Here is a 17,885-nt window from a genome sequence, read left to right on the forward strand (position 1 = left end):
CACCTTTAGAGAAAAATAAGTTTTCTGAAGAAAGGGTCTTAAATTGTTAACAGGCCTCCGGGCCAGAAGATGATGCAAATCACCTAACTTTTGCATATGCTAAGTTTGAAAGCCTGACTTCGATAAGGATCAGGAACTGCTGTCTTTGCATGCCTCTACCCCTTCCCCCATTATCCTCTATGCACAACTTAAGGTATAAAACTGCTTTGGAAAATAAAGTATGTCTTTTTGTTCACCGGAATTTGGTCTCCCCATGTCGTTCTTTCTTTCACCTTCTGGCTGAATTTTTTCTCTGAGGCAAGGAAGCTTGTCAAGCCTACTAATTTTGCCTGGGCTTCTAAGATCCGACCGGGGAGGCCTTAGTGTCTCCTCTCCTTCGGGAGAACGGGAGGACGCCTGCGGCCTTCGTAGGTGACATTAATTCCCTGCTTTGGAATTTTATTCAGCTTCTTTTCTTCACTGAATTTTCCTACTGAGCTATCCTTATTTCAACCGCTTTTCTCCACTAAATTTCCTCACTGAGCTATCCTCATTCTATTACTCTTTATATCCTTAATTAACATTTAATTAAGCAATTGTCTCCTGATCTTCGCCTACGCCGTCTCTCCTTCGAATACCCTGGATCAGCCGGGGCTGGTCCCCGGCACTTGACTGATAAGCAAATGCTAGTGTGGTAACTTAGAATCCTTGCCTGAGAGTTGGAAGACCTGGATTCTAGTTTCTCCTCTGCTGCAGGATGGCTGGGTTACACAGACACATATTAGTAAAGCTGTAATTGGGCAGTGGCTTCTCAACCCCTTTTGGAGCTTGGTGTGGCCATTCAACATAGCTTTCACTACGGGAATATAAGAAAATGTTTTGTGTGCTACTTGCAGGCTGGGCCTTAAAACATTGCTTATACATATCTCCCAAGTTCTTTTTCCTTCCTGCAGGATGGAAGCTGGACATTCTTGAAATTTGCTTTTGAACTGTGTAGACAAAGACAATGCTCTAGGGGATGGTAGAAAACCAGAAAGGAGGAACCTGGGACAATAAATGACCATGTGAAGCAGAGTAGACTGCAAGCTCAACTCAGGCTGTTTCACAGACGGAAATATTCTTTAGTCACTATATTGTTGGATCTCTTTGTTATAGCAAAGTCTTTCCTTTTACTAATACATATTGGATGTTATATTTCACAAAGAAAAGGGTTCTGTGGTCAAATAAGTTTGGGAAATCATGAGTTTAACAAAAATATACAGACTTTCGTCCTGAAAGAGTTCTCAGCTCCTTTAATTTACCAGCTGGGATCAACCAAGACAGTAATATGTACTACTTGTAAAGTATATTTATTTTTACATAATTCTTTTTCATTGTGGGATTAACTCATTGAACTCTAACATCTTCTGCCTATTCTGCAAAATATACTCTGGGAAATGCTGGTTTAGAATATCTCTAACTTTTCTAATAATTTCATAATGCCTGGTTGTTCTTTACTGTGGACACAGACTCTGGCCAGATTTTACAGTTCCTATACCAGAGCACTTTGGGGCTACAGAATTCCCATTCCTAAGCAACCTGCTGAAATGAAGCCCTCTAGTGGGCAACAGGGGACATGATTAATTGAGCAACTGCTGCTGCTGCTAAGTTGCTTCAGTGGTTTCTGACTTTGTGCGACCCCATAGATGGCAGCCCACCAGGCTCCCCCATCCTTGGGATTCTCCAGGCAAGAACACTGGAATGGGTATTGAGCAACTGGTATTCATAAAAGGAGGCTGAAGGATTTACCTGAAGGATTTAGTTCTTTTCATTTACCCAAATAGAAAGATGACACAAATCTCATTCACAGAAGATTCAGCCTCTATTATTTTTCTGGTTTTTAAGAAGTCTAAAAATTTCAAAATTGCATTTCCCTTGCAGTAGCAGCAGTTTACCATCTTCCAAACACGGCCTCATCACATAGCGGCAGAGTTGTGTGTCACACACTGTGTTGTGATCACCTATTTCCACATCTGACTCCCCCAACTGGACCCAGAAACCTCTCACTCATCTTCATAACTCCTTGGTCTTTCCTGATGCCAGCAGAGAAGTTAAAATCTTCATGATATCTGATTATCACTGTTTTTCCCCCATTGAAATTTTCAGTACCTGGATAGTACTTCCTTATATTAAATTCTTTCTGTTAAAGTAAATTCTTTCTGTTAAAATAACTAGTATACTATAGTGTTTCTCTTGAATGGATCCTGACTGATGGATTAAATAATTCTAAAGAAATACTAATAATTTTGTAAATAAAACTGAAAACAAAGTAATGAAAAATACAAAATAGAAAAAAACTTGAATGACAAAGACATGACTGAAAAGAAACGACTGAGAATAAGTAACTCTGAAAATAACTCAAAAACTAAGTATCTCAAAAGTTCTGAAAGTAAGAAGCTCAAAATATAATGCTCAAGATGCAACAACTGAAAATAATTTAAAACCACATATTAATAACTAAAAACCCCAAATGAGTGTAAAAATAACCCAGACTCTAAAATAAATGAAAATAAATTACTGTGAATATAGGTAACTCTAAAACTAAATATCTAGGGGAAAAGCCCTAAAATAACTACAGGTATTTTATTCTGAAAATAAAGCAATTAAAAAACTTCAAGTGAATATTTACTATTCAAATAAGTAGCTGTAAAAATAAATAATCCCCAAATTGCCAACAATTAAAAATAAAAACATGAAAATAACTCAGATATTAACAATTGCAAAGATAGATAATTTAAAATAAATAATTCTAAAGGTAACTAATTTGGAAATACATAACTCAAAACAAAGTAACCGTAAATGAGTAACTGAAAATAACTCAAAAACTAAGGAACTAAGTAAGACCAAATAGCTATAAACAGGTAGCTTTAAAGCTATGAAATTAAATAAAGATAAAACTAAAAACAAAAATGAAGATTAACTAATTAAACTAAAAATAAATTACTGAAAATAAACGAAGCTAACTTAAAAACTAATAAATCTAAACGTAAATATCTCAGAAGTTAACTTGTAGCCAGCCCTCACTAAGAGGAAACAACCCTGGAACAAAGTAACACAAATATCACAGTTAACATTCTTGTGGGGATTCAGGGAGAAGAGCGCAGGGCTGCCCTGTGGAGTTTGAGCGGCTCCGATCAGAGGTTCTCAACCTAGCTCTCCACTCCCGCCCCAGCAGAAATTTGGCAATGTCTGAAGGCATTTTTTGATTGTCTTAATTTCGGTGAGTGGGTGGGAGGTGCCTCTGGCATCTAGGGGATAGAGGGCAGAGATGCCCCTAAACATTCTACAATGCCCGAGAGCCTCCACAGCAGTTATACCAAAGTCAAAAGTGCCAACATTCAGAAACCCTGGACTCAGCTCTCCAGGACTGGATCCCTAACCTCTGTAGGCGCACATGTGGAGCAGCTAGAGGTTCTCCGCGGAGTCCACACTCTAGGCGCGTCTAGAGGGGCGCAAGGTTTTCCACGGACTCTGCGCCCTGTCCCAGCGCGGGCGCGTGGCGGCATCTGCAGGTTCTCCAAGGGGTCTGCTCCGAGTCCCTGCGCTCGCGAGGCGGCGCGTAGAACAGCCCGAGGCTCCCCGCGCAGACGTGGACCGCTCCTCAGGCTCCGGGAAGATGGTCCAGTCACCCCCGGGCAGGACAGCGGATCTGTGTGTGGGCTGTGAGATCCCTTTGCTGCTTCTGCTCCGCGCCCACAGAAGCTGCTCCCCGGAATACAATCCGGCCGGGGATGCTCAGTGAGGAGTGTCAGTTCTCTGCAGAGGGCGGCCTCAGGCTCCCTTCTTGCGCCCGCACTGCCTCTGCTCGGGGGAAACTGGCCTTCCCCGCAGGGGCGAGCAAGCCAGTAGACGTCTCAAGCCTCTCCTCAGTTTTGTTCGTGGCCCTGAAATTCCAAGAAGAAAGTCAGGGGAGCAACTGCTAACAAATTGGCTTACTTTTCTTTCCGCGTTCCACTCACGTGTCCTTCTTTTGACAGCCCTTTTTCTCTCCCCGAATGCTTTCTCCCTTCTCCTGACCAGACGTGGAGGTCTCGTAACTGTCGTCCAACCGGAAAAGTCCCGAGAGCTGGAAGGGAAGGGACAGTGATGCAGTGCTGGGGAGGTGGATCAGATCCACACGGCGATTCCCGCTGGCAGGGCGGGGCCACCCCAACTCTCCCACGGGGCCACTCAGGTCCCACAGCAAGAGCCCCTAATTCTGGCCCGAAACCAGCGCATGGCTAAGGAGCCGGTGATGCAGCGCATGCTGGGCTGGGGGTGGGAGGTAGGGGGTGGGGAGTGGTGTGGGAGCCACCTTGCAGATCCAGTGACCTCAGCTTCCTTGATTAAGCCGGGTCCTTATGGGTGAGAATCGTGAAAGGAGGACGAAAGGGAAAGGGGAGAGGAAGAACGGGCAGTAGAAGCTGATGAACAGTGAGGGAAAATACGAAGGAAGTAAGAAGGAAATAAATTACATTCAGGACACTGTTCTCCTTTTCCAAATCTTCTGCACCTTCACAATTGACAGAGGTTTCCATGGAGATAAACTCCCTGCTTGAGCAACCTTAGGGAGGGAAAGTGAAGAATTTGGCCTGCTGTGGGGGAGGGTGTGGGAGGACATTCCCCCCCAACCCACCATGGGGGGGAACCCATTCTCCCCATCTCCCTCTCCTCTCCCAGGACAGGACTGCTTCCCCTGGACCAGGAGGAGGGGTACCTGTTCCAGCTCAAAATTCCCTAACTGTGACTGAGAAGGCGTGTCCACATGGTACTCATAGCCCTACCTCCCTGTCCGCCAAGAAGTCATTGTCTTTTTGTCTTGAGGACCTTCTTGACTTCGCTCCTTCCCACCCTCCTCTCATCCTTACCTCCTTCTCTCCCCTGATAACTGCTTGTTTCCCATCTCCTTGGCAGCCTCTGCCAAATGGCAGTGCTCTACCCGAGGGAAAATGAGAGGGACAGTAAGTACTTCCTGCCTCTCTCTCCAATGAGATTCATTTACTAGTTAGCAGCACCACTGTGCACCTGTCCTGCCAGGCCTGTTAAAGACACTGTGGGGAACAGCCACTCCCACCAAATACTGAGCCTGCTGTGTCTGCTGGGATGTCAGGCATTTATCAGAAGTGAAGCCTCACACAACTGTATGGACTTTAGCCCCATTTTACAGATGAGAAACTGAGATGAGAGAGATTAATCACCAGGTTGAGTAAATTCCCTTGGCCTGTAAACACTGCATGAAAGTGAGTGAAAGTCACATCCAATTCTTTACCACCCCATGGACTATACAGTCCATAGAATTCTCCAGGCCAGAATACTGAAGTGAGTAGCCTTTCCTTTCTCCAGGGGATCTTCCCAACCCTGGGATCGAACCCCAGTCTCCTGCATTGCAGGTGGATTCTTTACCAGTTGAGATATCAGGTAAACAATGCAGCTGGAATCTACACATTTTTTATTTTATTTTTTTAAATTACACAGCTTGGCTTGTGAAATCTTAGGCCCCCAAACAGGGATTGAACCCAGGCCCTGGGCAGTGAGAGCTCGGAGTCCCAACCACTGGACTGCTAGGGAATTCCCTACACATTTCTACTCTTTACCCTGTGCTCTAAAGACACGATCCCTGTCCCTACAGTGCTGCCAAGTCAGCTTAGGGAGGTGAGCATCTGCAGAATGAGCCCACCTGAGGGAGCCCCGGGTTGAGCATCAGCTGAGTCCCAGATCCCTCAGGAATCTGAGTGCAGGAGAGAGTTTTTAGTTCAAGTGAGAATTCAGGGGGAGGGCATTGGGGTGAGGCCCATGGAGGAGGGCCTTCTGGGCAGAGGACTGGCAGAGGAGAGGGAGTGGAAGGAGCCTGCAGTTGGGATGGGGTGGGGTGGGACACAGCACCTCTGGGAGCAGGCAGCCAGAAAGTGGGAGCTCCCAACCTACTGTCCGGAGGCCCCTCTAACTGTGTTCTGGGGCCCCGTGTCCTCCCCAGAGCAGGGGAGTGGGGGCTGTGCTAGCAACACGGGGAGCAGCGGGGAAGCCTCCAGATGCAATTAAACCTGGCCCGATGCAAGGGCACAGCCTGGTTTAATTCTGGCTCCTGGGAGGTGGTGGGGTTAGCAGAGGAGAACCTGGCTATGCAAGGTGCCTCCCACTGCCCTCCTCCTGATGTGACTTTGGGGCATCCACAGGAACCCCCAGAGATACCTCTTTAGGGTGATCATCCAGCCTGGGTGCCTTACAGGGGCAGACAGTGAGGACAGGATGGTGGTCTTGCTGGGAGGTTATTAGGGAGGAGCGGAGCAGCCATGTTCTTGACCACCCCTGTGTGATCTGAAGAGCTGTGTCTCCAGGGGCTGAGGTCTGAGTGACCCAGACAGTGCCAGGTGCCAGGGACCCTAGAGGGACTCCAGAGGTACCTGCTGGGGCTGGGGCTGGGCCCTGAAGCCTCATCAGCCATAGAACATGGGCAGCCAGCCTGGGGTGACAGTGGGCTGGAAGGAAATATAAGAACTAAAAGCCATGAGGACAAGTTCTAGCCATTCCTCAGGGTAAGCAGCTCCTGGGGTGACATGATGATCTGGTGCTGGGCCCCTCTCTGCTGCTGGCCCTGCAGGATGGGTGCGGGCAGGGGGCTTCTGTCACCCACATTCTCCTCCCTTGGAGGAGAATTTCTGTCACCCACTTTCTCCTCCCTTGGAGGGAGAATTTCTTCTGAGGCAAACTGCATCTGCCCTGGGTGACCCCTCACATTTCTTCCTCATGGGCCCTGGGCTCCGACAGTAGGAACCACACCCTATTCACCCAGCCTCCCCTGTGGCTCCTGGAAGGAACCCAGAATTCTTAGAACCCAGAAGCCTTGGAGAACATCCCTCAGTCAAAGCCCCTAGTTGTGCAGGGGAGGAAGGTGCAGCTCATGGGCAGTCTTTTACTATATCTTTGTCATTTCCATACTTAATCCCTTTCTCCTGGATTCACTGGCCGTGGACTCTGTGGTACTAAGAGTCTTGGGTACTAAGTCTTAGTACTCAGGTGGCAGCACTGAGGGGACCCCAAATCGGTCTGGCGGGTCACAGGCACCTCAGCGAATGAATGAGAGCCCATCGCCTGGGGTGGGAGCAAGGGCTTTGGAGGCAGTCAGACCTGGGTGTAGTTTTGATTTTGCCCCTCATTCACTGGCTGTGTGATCTTGGGTAAGCCACTTAACCTCTCTGAGCATCAGTTTCCTTGTTTCTAAAATAATAATATTTATTTTGCAGTGTTGATGTAAGAATTAGCAAAAATGTTTATAAAGTAATGTGGAATTTAATAAATAACACTTATTATGATTACTGTTAATAGTAATTACAGTAATACTAAAGAGAATGTCTCAGAACTTCTCTGGGCACTCCAGTGTGCTATTATTACTCATGTTTTGGGGATATTTGTCTGCCATTGTCTTCATCTTCATAAACATCTAAGAGAGGAAACATTATAAAGGTTAAAAAAGGGCTTTAACAGGAAGCAGATTGTGCATGTGTGCAGGAGCACACACACACACACACACACACACACGAAAAACCAAACCGAACACACAGACCCTTGACAAATATTTAGTTTGAGTACAGCAAAATTTCAAGTGATAGTTGTATTCTTGGAAAATGAACAGAATGACCCTGGTACCAGCCCAGGTCCAGCAGTGTGTTGGGAAGGTTTACCCCGAGTCTGGGACACTCCCAGTCCACGTACAGTATGAGCATAAAGAGTGTTGGTGGAGAAGGACGGGAAGAATAGAAAAGGTGGGTCATGAAAATTCATGCTGATAAGGACGGCTGTATTTTCTTTTCCTTCAGTGAATGATCTTTATAGCACATGTCACATAAATCCTAAAATATTTAGGGAGTTTAGTTTTAGCACCTAGTTTTTAAAATCTTGATCTTTTATTTTGCACAAAAAATGAAATTTACTAACAAGTGAGCCCATTAGTGAGTTTAAACTGTCCTCTTCAGATACATGTATATGTATGGCTGAGTCCCTTCACTGTTCATCTGGAACTATCACAACATTGTTAATCGGCTATGCATGCATCCTAAGTCAGTTCAGTCATGTCCAACTCTTTGCGACCCTATGGACTATAGCCCTCCAGGCTCCTCTGTCCATGGGATGGATTCTCCAGGCAAGAATACTGGAGTGGGTTGTTACACCCTCCTCCAGGGGATCTTCCCAACCAGAGATCAAACCCGCGTCTCTTTTGTCTCCCGCATTGGCAGGCAGGTTCTTTACCACTAGTGCCACCTGGGAAGCCATTAATTTTACCCCAATACAAAATAAAAAGTTAAAAAAAAGAATACATGTTTTTGGTTAACTATAGACTTTGAAACAGAGAAGGCAATGGCACCCCACTCTAGTACTCTTGCCTGGAAAATTCCATGGATGGAGGAGCCTAGTAGGCTGCAGTCCATGGGGTCGCTAAGAGTCAGACAGGACTGAGTGACTTCGCTTTCACTTTTCACTTTCACGCATTGGAGAAGGAAATGGCAACCCACTCCAGTGTTCTTGCCTGGAGAATCCCAAGGACGGGGGAGCCTGGTAGGCTTCTGTCTATGGGGTCGCAGAGAGTCAGACACGACTGAAGCAACTTAGCAGACTTTGAAAATAAAATTAGGGCTTTCCCCTTGCTGTCCACTAGGTGGCATAAAGGGACAACTGTAGATCCTGCTAGTTCAGGGGTGGCTCTTACTCCATGGACTCCAAAGGGGTAAACTGTTTCTTTTTTTTTTAAACTGGAGTTTCCTTTATTCCTCTATTCCTTTAAAATAACTATCTCTACCATATAAGTTAAAGTATATCATTTTCACTTGGGGGTTGGGGAGTAGAGAGCTGCTGCTGCTGCTAAGTCACTTCAGTCGTGTCCAACTCTGTGTGACCCCATAGATGGCAGCCCACCAGGCTCCCCCGTCCTTGGGATTCTCCAGGCAAGAACACTGGAGTGGGTTGCCATTTCCTTCTCCAATGCATGAAAGTGAAAAGTGAAAGTGAAGTCGCTCAGTCGTGTCTGACCCTCAGGGACCCCATGGACCGCAGCCTTCCAGGCTCCTCCATCCATGGGATTTTCCAGGCAAGAGTACTGGAATCGAGCTACCTTAAAGCAATACGTAAGCTCCCGAGCTTTCCTTCCCTTCTCTGAAGGAACAAACGTAGGTAACTAATTGCTATTCAATATGCTAATGCAATCTAGGCACCAGCCTAAGAACTTCATCTAATTCTCACAAGACCATACAGTATCACTTCCATTTTGTAAAATAATTGATGAGAACAATGCAAGCACAAATAAGTTAAATAATTCACACAAAGAGAAGGAGCTGAAGTCTGTGAGTCCTCAGTGCTGGGACCCCTAACCGTGTGCAGTGTTGATAATGTGCTCTTTCTCTGCCATCTAGGAGTCAGCCAGTGGGGTCTTGTTCTGCCTAGTTCATCCTCATAGCTCTCCAGAGCTCATGACAGGTGAGATCTCCAGGGTGCTTGCACCAGTACTAGGTTGGATTAAGATCTTTTGCTTGGTGCCCCAGAGTATAAGCTTGGACATCTACAATGTGGTCTCTATCTGAAGTGTCCATGTCCTTTTCATACCTGTCTCTGGCCAGGTTTTCATTCCAATCCCAAAGAAAGGCAATGCCAAAGAATGTTCAAACTACTGCAAAACTGCACTCATCTCACACACTAGCAAAGTAATGTTCAAAATTCTCCATGCAAGACTTCAACTGTATGTGAATTGAGAACTTCCAGATGTTCAAGGTAGATTTAGAAAAGGCAAAGGAACCAGAGATCAAATTGTCAACATCTGTTGAATCATAGAAAAAGCAAGAGAATTCCAGAAAAACATCTACTTCCGCTTTATTGACTATACCAAAGTCTTTGACTGTGTGGATCACAACAAAGAGTGGAAAATTCTTAAAGAGATGGGAATACCAGACCACCTTACCTATCTCCTGTGAAATCTGAATGCAGGTCAAGAAACAACAGTTGGAACTGGACATGGAACCATGAACTGGTTACAAACTGGGAAAGGAGTATGTCAAGGTTGTATATTGTTACCTTGCTTATTTAATTTATATGCAGAGTACATCAATGTGAAATGCCACACTAGAGGAAGCACAAGCTGGAATCAAGATTGCTGGGAGAAATATCAATAACATCAGATATGCAGATGACACCAACCTTATGGCAGAAAGTGAAGAGGAACTGAAGAGTCTCTTGATGAAAGTGAAAGAGAAGAGAGAAAAAGCTGGGTTAAAACTCAAGATTCAGAAAATTAAGACCATGGCATCCGGTCCCATCACTTCATGGCAAATAGACGGGGAAACAATGAAACAGTGACAGACTTAATTTTCTTGGGCTCCAAAATCACTGCAGATGGTGACTGCAGCCATGAAATTAAAAGACGCTTACTCCTTGGAAGGAAAGTTATGAAAACATAGACAACATATTAAAAAGCAGAAATATTACTTTGTCAACAAAGGTCCATCAAGTCAAAGCTATGGTTTTTCCAGTGATCATGTATGGATGTGAGAGTTGGACTGTAAAGAAATTTGAGCACTGAAGAATTGATGCTTTTGAACTGTGCTGTTGGAGAGGACTCTTGAGATTCCCTTGGACTACAAGGAGATCCAACCAGTCAATCCTGAAGGAAATCAGTCCTGAATATTCATTGAAAAGACTGATGCTGAAGCTGAAGCTGCAATACTTTGGCCATCTGTTGCAAAGAACTGACTCACTGGAAAGGACCCTGGTACTGGGAAAGATTGAAGGCAAGAGGAGAAGGGGATGACAGAGGATGAGATGGTCGGATGGCATCACCGACTCAATGGACATGAGTTTGAGTAGGCTCTGGGAGTTGGTAATGGACAGGGAAGCCTGGTGTGCTGCAGTCCATGGGGTCTCAGTCAGACAGGACTGAGTGACTGAACTAACTGAACTCTGGCCAAGAGGAAGGGAATCACCCAGAAGCTTTCAGTTGCTTTCAGTTTCCACATATTCTCACAGTACTCTTTATTTATTTATTTATTTTTTAGTGCATATATTGCTGTGGACATGAGTTTGAGCAAACTCCAGGAGACAGTGAAGGACAGGGAAGCCTAGCATGCTGCAGCCCATGTAGTTGCAAAGAGTTGGACATGACTAAGTGACTGATTAACAACAAATTTTGTTGTCAGAATCCCTGCCAGTTTCTAGAGCAGCCTGATCCTGCTGCCTTAGACTTTCAGGGCTGCTAGGACCTAGGGTCAAAGAAACTTCACAATTGGGAAACTCTCAGGTAGCTCAGCAACCAGCTGCCCTCTGAGGTGTCTAGTTGGGCTTAGCTGAAGCCTTGCCCATTTAATCAGAGATTTAGTGAGAGTTTTCCCATAAGAATAAAATATAAAGCCCACCAGACAAAGGAAACAGTTGTCATGCTCCAGGAAGTCCTTGATCCTGATCATCAGGAGGCGGGCAGCCTGCTACCTAACAGAGGCAGAGAGGAACACATCTGGTGCTCCCGTCATCCACAGGGACGTGTCCCAGTACTTCCCTGCCCCACTGGCACTGTAAATGGGCAAGTAAAAGGGCAAAAGCCAGACGAGAGTCTGGAACACCCACTATGTATGCCACCAGCGAAGTGCCAGGTGAGAGGGAAAGGGATGTAGAATGAGTGGGAGGGGGATAATGACTTAAGGGTACAACCTAAGGACAACTTCAGCAGCAGGCAGCAGACATAGATTTAACTAGGACTCTTACTATGTCCACGGGTGGAAATGTCCCCCGTGGGAATCAAGACCTTCAGACCCACTGAGGCTGAAGTAGAAGGAATGGGAGGACAATTCCCCATGTGGGTCACTTTGGGTGTGACAATGAATAAGGTCACAAGTCACTCAACCTCTTGGCTCCCATATCCATATATTCTGCCTCCTGGGGTCCTGGTGCCATAAAGTGGCTATTGGTTTAAGGTATGTACTGCATCCTGAGGTTAGCATACCAACCCCTCAGTCTCATGTTCAAACTGCTGCTCACAGGTACCTTCAAGAGGCTCTATCAGGTCAGCAGCGTCTGAACCTGTGGAAGGCTCAGTGGGCTGGTCCTGTGGTCACATGCCCATGGCTGTTCCTCTTTCGCCAGAGTGAGTCTCTCAGACAAAGCAGTGTTCTATTCTCGATGTTGCAAACTGACGCACAGAGAGTAGGACAGGCACAGGTGTCAACCCCACTCACGGTGAATCACTGTACTCTCAAGCTTGGAGGGCCTGAGGAAATCACCTGTTCTCCTCAAGGGCTCAGCATGGGTCTCTGCTGGCAGTCAACACTGGCAGCAGCTAGACTGGTCTTGATGACAGGGAGCCCATGCTGCTGGGACCATGCACAGCCTTCTGTTCCACTGCCAAGACTTCTCCATTCATGAGCCCATTGTGCAGGTACTGGGGTGCCAAGGAAGAAGCCGGCTGACACCTCCTGGCTAGGTCATCCAGTCAGCTTGGTTCTTTGGTAACTTCTCTGCAATGGATGTTCTCTGGAGTTGTTAAAGCACAGCACAAAGATCCTCACATTTTGAGCTCACATCCATATGTTTATGTGCCTCTTCCCCAGTCAGATCATGTAATCTGATGCTAGTTATCATTGAAGAAGGGGTTGGGGAAGGGTTATGAGGATGTATCCTGAGGAGGGCAAGCATTGTCTTGCACAGTAAGTCCCCTACATATGAACCTTCAAGTTGAGAACTTTCAAAGATGTGAACATGCATTCACATGTCCAATCATGTAAGTTAGTTCATGCATCTGGCGTACATTGTTGCATGTGTAAAGCCTCTGAAAGTAGTTGTACCTTTGTGTACTTTACTGTACAGTGCTGTGTAGAGTACTGTAGGACAGTAGCTTTATTTCAAGCCCAGGATGTCTGGAAGCAAGTGTAAAAGCAGGGTCATGTAGCTGATACTGCTAAGAAGCGCCAAGTGATAATGATGGAAAAAAAAGTGAAAGTAATTGCAAGAGTAGAGAGACAAGAGAAAGAAGAAGTAACTGAAGAACCAAAGAGAGTCACACTGCAGGAAATGCCAAGGGGATTTTCTTTATTTGAGGTGGCACTGTTAATTTTTAAGACACAGGATCCAAACCTAGAATGGTACATGAAGATTGCAGCAGCCATTCAGAATGCAATCTAGTGTTACTGTGTCATCTACGATGAAGAAAAAAAGCTAGTACCCAGATATCACTGGATTGTTTTTTGAAGAGGGTAGATCGAATTGAATCCAGCAAGCAACCAGAACCTGTGCCATCAGTCAGGCATGAGTGAAATTGCAGTCTGCCTTCCATCTCCTGTTGCTGATGATCCTTCAGTTCTACCATCTCCTACCTCCTCTCCCTTTTCCAGTCAGTGACTCTTCTTCATAGTGACTCTTATTGACTCAAAGCCAGCCCCTCTATGCCAACTGTTGTACTGTACTTTTCAAGGTACTAAGGTTTATTTTTTGTGTGTTTGTTTCTTATGTATTATTTGTGTATAAAGTATTATAAACCTATTATAGTACAGTATTACATAGCTGATTGTGTTAGTTTGGTATCTAGGCTGACTTTGTTGGACTTATGAACAAATTGGATATAACACACACTTAGAATGGAACCTGTTCATATCAGGAGACTTACTCTATGTCTTATCTGAGACTTCTGCATAATCTTGCAGGGAGGAGAACGGCTGATCTTCCATCAAGGGGGAATGGCACACTTCTGCCAGTCCAGGGGAACAAGGGCATGCACCCAGATATTCTCCAGTTTTTCGGTTGCACATCTTCCTTATCAGGGCCCAACTTGCCTGCTTCATCTATTGGCACTAGGGACCCCAAATAATCAGGCACCAGACTTGCCTAGGCTGAGAATTCATCCTTCTCTCAAGTATGCCCTCTGCTGTAGGTGATGAGGGGCTGAACACTAGAAAGGAGGCCTTCTGATTCACACACTGTGCTTTAAATTGGCAATTACTCTGAGTCTGCCACTGTCTTCACTCTCTTTAATGCACCAGTGGTGCTTAGCAGTACCCTCTCAGTTCCACATTCCTGATAGTTAATATCTTTCCCAAACCTCTCAAATGCTAGAGACACTGCACCTGCTGATGCATCCCTGTCTGCCTGTGTCTGATCCCAGTTCACCACCAGAGAAGGTCTTAGCAATTGAACAGCTACACAGGCTAGGGTCCAAGATTCCCAACATCCCACCTACTGCAGTGATGCCTCATTGCCATCTTCCCAGCAGTGACCCAACACCAGAGTCCCATCCTTTCTAGGACCTCTCCTGGTACTGTCTTAGGTCAGATTTCCCAGAAGCTGATTGTGCAAATGAGTTGAGGAGAAAGGGCATTCAGCTGAAATGTGTAAGGCACTGAGGGCCGAAGATAGAGGAAGGAAGAAGCCAGTGCAGATGAGGGTTCAGCCAAGATCTAGCATCAGCCTGATCACCTAGAAATTCTGGGGCATGAAGGCACCACAAGTGTCCTATCTGGAGGGAGAAGGGCTAGCTTTTGTGCCCTGAATCAGCCAGAAAAGCTGCCCTAGAGAGAGGCCATAAGCTCTCACGTATTTCTTGGATGGATGGCTCTGGTCAGTTGAAGATTGCAACTGACTAACAAAAAGGATCAGGATGAGGTCTCAACAGCCTCTATTATACTACTGTGTGTAGGTTTTTTAAATTTAAAAACTAGTAGGTTTTGTTTTTAGAGCAGGTGTAAGCTTATGGAGAAACTGAACAGAAAGTACAGATGTTTGCATATGACCCTTCACCATTCTCTCCCCACAGTTTCTCCTAGTATTTACATCCTGTGTTAGTGCAGTGCGTTCATTACAATTGATAAACAAGTATTGATACATTATTAACTAAAGTCCATAGCTTACATTAGGGTTTACTCTTTGTGTTGTACCTTCTGTGGGTCTTGACAGATGCGTAACACCATGCAGCCACCATTATATCATATAGAACAGTTTTAGTACCCTAAAAATCTCCTGCATTCCACCTACTTATTTCCTACCTCCTACACTGAACCCCTGGTGACTGCTGATCTTTTCATTGTCTCTCATTTTCTCTTTCCCAGAATGTCATATAGTTGGAATCATACAGTATATATAACCTTCTCAGAGTGGCTTCTTTCACTTAGCAATATGCATTTGTTTCCTCCAGATCATTTTAAGGCTTGACAGCTCATTTCCTTTTGCTGCTGAATAATATCCCATTGTATGGGTGTACCATAGTTTGGTAAATATTTAGATAAGTACCAAGGAGTATGATCACTGGACCACATGGTAAGATTATTTTAACTGTGTGAAAATCTGCCCAGCTCTTTGTACTGTTTTGTATTCTCATCAGCAACAAGTGACAGTTCCTATTGCTCCACATCCTCCCCACATTAGTGTCCTATACTACGTTTACCGTGTAACTCTCAGTTTTTTGCTGCAATAGTCAATCGTTTGAAGAGCTAACAGGTTTTTGTGAACTTAGCTAGTAAAAAAGTCACCAAAGCTCATGTCATCCTAAGAGTTATTACCATTATATCTTTCTACCTCCTGAAACCAGCCTGCTTCCTGGCATTTAAGGTGTGTGCATGCATGTGTGCACACACACAGATACACATAATATATATGGGCACAGTCTACAACCAAGCCTGGACTGGAACACCCTTAACTAAATGTCAGCTGTTCTTCTGCTTACTTCATGTCTTTGGCTCTGATGACCTCAACTACCTGGACAGAGACAGAAGGAAGCAAAGAAAGGCAGCTGGACAATTTGCATCTTTATGCTTTGGATAAAGGAGGAGTTATAACTTTATTAACAGGCTCATATCTGCTCATTTGTAGATTGTACCAATGTTGACTTGTCTATCCTTAAGCAAAGGATCTTTTGTTTTCTTCAAGAGATTCTTGAACATGAAACACCTCAGGAACAAAACATACTTTATGACTAGACAAAATGGATAAACTCAATTTTCTAACAGTACTTGATAAACTGGAACACTGGTTAAGTGGGCAGCCAAGATATGACTTGATCAGAGATAGTATTGGAGGATAAAGCCAATTATTTAGGAGATGAAAATCTGGTTTTATCTTTTCTTAAAAATGCTTTTTCCCCCATAAGTTAATACAAAGTCTCCACAGTAAAGAAAAACGAAAATTTCATACCTTCTGGATATTCTGCTACATGGAGGGACAGGCTTTATCTTACAAAGAAAACTTAGGGATTATATTCTATGAACTCTCTTCAGCCATAATTTTTCTCAAGGATTACTTTTTCTGGTCTGTACTAAGAAGGAAATATGTCATTTTTCATTTTTCAAATATAAAATTTTATAACACACATATACACCCTAGTTGAGAAGGACTGCCTAATTAAATGCCATTGCCATTAATATTTGTTAACCAAAATGGAATATTCAGTTCCTTAATTATGTGGCTATCATCCTGTTAATTTGCCATTTCATGCTTATTAGCATCCAAGGCTCTAGAAGTCTGAATAAGAAACATACACTAGTTAGCCTTGTTCTGGAGTAGGAGTGGGCTGTACATGTTTCGTTAATGGCTTTTTGTAATTTATAGGTGCTCAATAAATGTATTTTGAACTAAAACTCCTTTTAGAGGCCTTTTCCAAATAAAGTATATGCCTGAAGACATCCCTCATGTCCCACCAAACTCATCACATGATAATCTAAAACCAAAGTCTCAAATACTAAATTCCTAATACTTCAATTACAGGCAGTAGAAAAAGCATAAAGAAGCTGTTTTGGGAAAGATTATCTTTAAATAGTCAAGGAAAGAAAAAATGACAACAAAAATAGCACATTCAAGCCCCATAAACACATAATCTATCATGCCATTAAAATACAAAATATAAAAATGCCTCCACATTTGTTTCTTTTTGACCCCATGCCAGATTCTGCCTACCAGAAAACTGACTGATCAAGTGTTCCTAACCTTTTCAGGGAGAGCTTTGGGAGGAGGTGAAATCCATAAATCCTGGATAGAGCAAAATGTACTGTGCCCCCATTCGGTGTCTTTCTTCCAAAGCAGTGGCATGCTGGCAATGCTCTTAACCTACAACCATTTCCTTAAGAGGACAGCTCTTCCAGTGAGGAAATTACTTCTCAATGTGAAATATTTGCCCTCATTTTCATTCTGGCCTAACTGGATCTATGCAAATGAATAGCAGGAAGTTGATTTTATACCTTTCTTCTTACTCACATGATTAAGGAAGGGCTGAGATTCAGGTACTATCTTCCTCAGCTTCTAAGCAGCTGGCATCACCCCCATTGATTTCATGCCCCACTCTACCACTGGATCTTACCTTGACTCCTACATGTGTTGGTGACTGAGTCTTCCTTGCTACCAGTAGCTCTTTCCATATTTTCAATCCCGGGTACAAATTCCACTTCATTGCCTTTGCTTTAGAGAAATACACATGAGCTCCCTACACTGGTTCTCTATGGCAGGAGTGGTATTGCCTCACACCAGATTTTCCCCAGCTAAAGCTTTATGGACCTGCTTCCTATTCCTCCTCCACCTGTGGTCTAAGACTTGCCCCAGATTTCTGGATGACATTTAACAAAGGAATGTTAAAGGGATTCCACCTGACAGATTACGTATTTAACACCTAACTGGCCGAAAATGTTGAAATGGGAGAGGTGAGGAGATGAGTTAAAGCTTATCACCTCCTAGCTCTTCTTACAGAGTGGTTTGCTAGCCTGATGTGATTATTCAATCAGTTCTTTCATTTATTCACTAAACATTTACTGAGCATCTACCTGAGTGCCAGGTTCTTCTGTAATATGAAGCCTGAGGGAAACTAAAACTAATAAGACAACCTCTGTGCCCTAGAGAAAATTCATGGTCTAGTGGGGAGAAAAAGCTAAACACGTCATAAAATTATA

At 44.4% G+C, this 17,885-nt stretch overlaps 1 protein-coding gene across 1 annotated transcript in view; it reads right to left on the reverse strand.

The window, feature by feature from the left end:
* Nucleotides 1-2,997: 2,997 nt before the first annotated feature.
* MCF2L2 (MCF.2 cell line derived transforming sequence-like 2) overlaps nucleotides 2,998-17,885 on the reverse strand; it is a 260,492-nt gene continuing 245,604 nt past the window's right edge. Inside the window, exons 27-30 of the mRNA XM_010855660.1 lie at nucleotides 17,303-17,400; nucleotides 4,473-4,561; nucleotides 3,978-4,084; nucleotides 2,998-3,902 (exon numbers count right to left, since the gene is read on the reverse strand). Coding sequence (XP_010853962.1) covers nucleotides 3,767-3,902; nucleotides 3,978-4,084; nucleotides 4,473-4,561; nucleotides 17,303-17,400 — 430 coding nt within the window. The 3' untranslated portion in view covers nucleotides 2,998-3,766. The remainder of the gene's footprint in view (nucleotides 3,903-3,977; nucleotides 4,085-4,472; nucleotides 4,562-17,302; nucleotides 17,401-17,885) is intronic.

The sequence above is a fragment of the Bison bison genome, unplaced genomic scaffold, assembly GCF_000754665.1.
Source record: "Bison bison bison isolate TAMUID 2011002044 unplaced genomic scaffold, Bison_UMD1.0 scf7180017864367, whole genome shotgun sequence".
In the NCBI taxonomy this organism is placed as follows: Eukaryota; Metazoa; Chordata; class Mammalia; order Artiodactyla; family Bovidae; genus Bison; species Bison bison.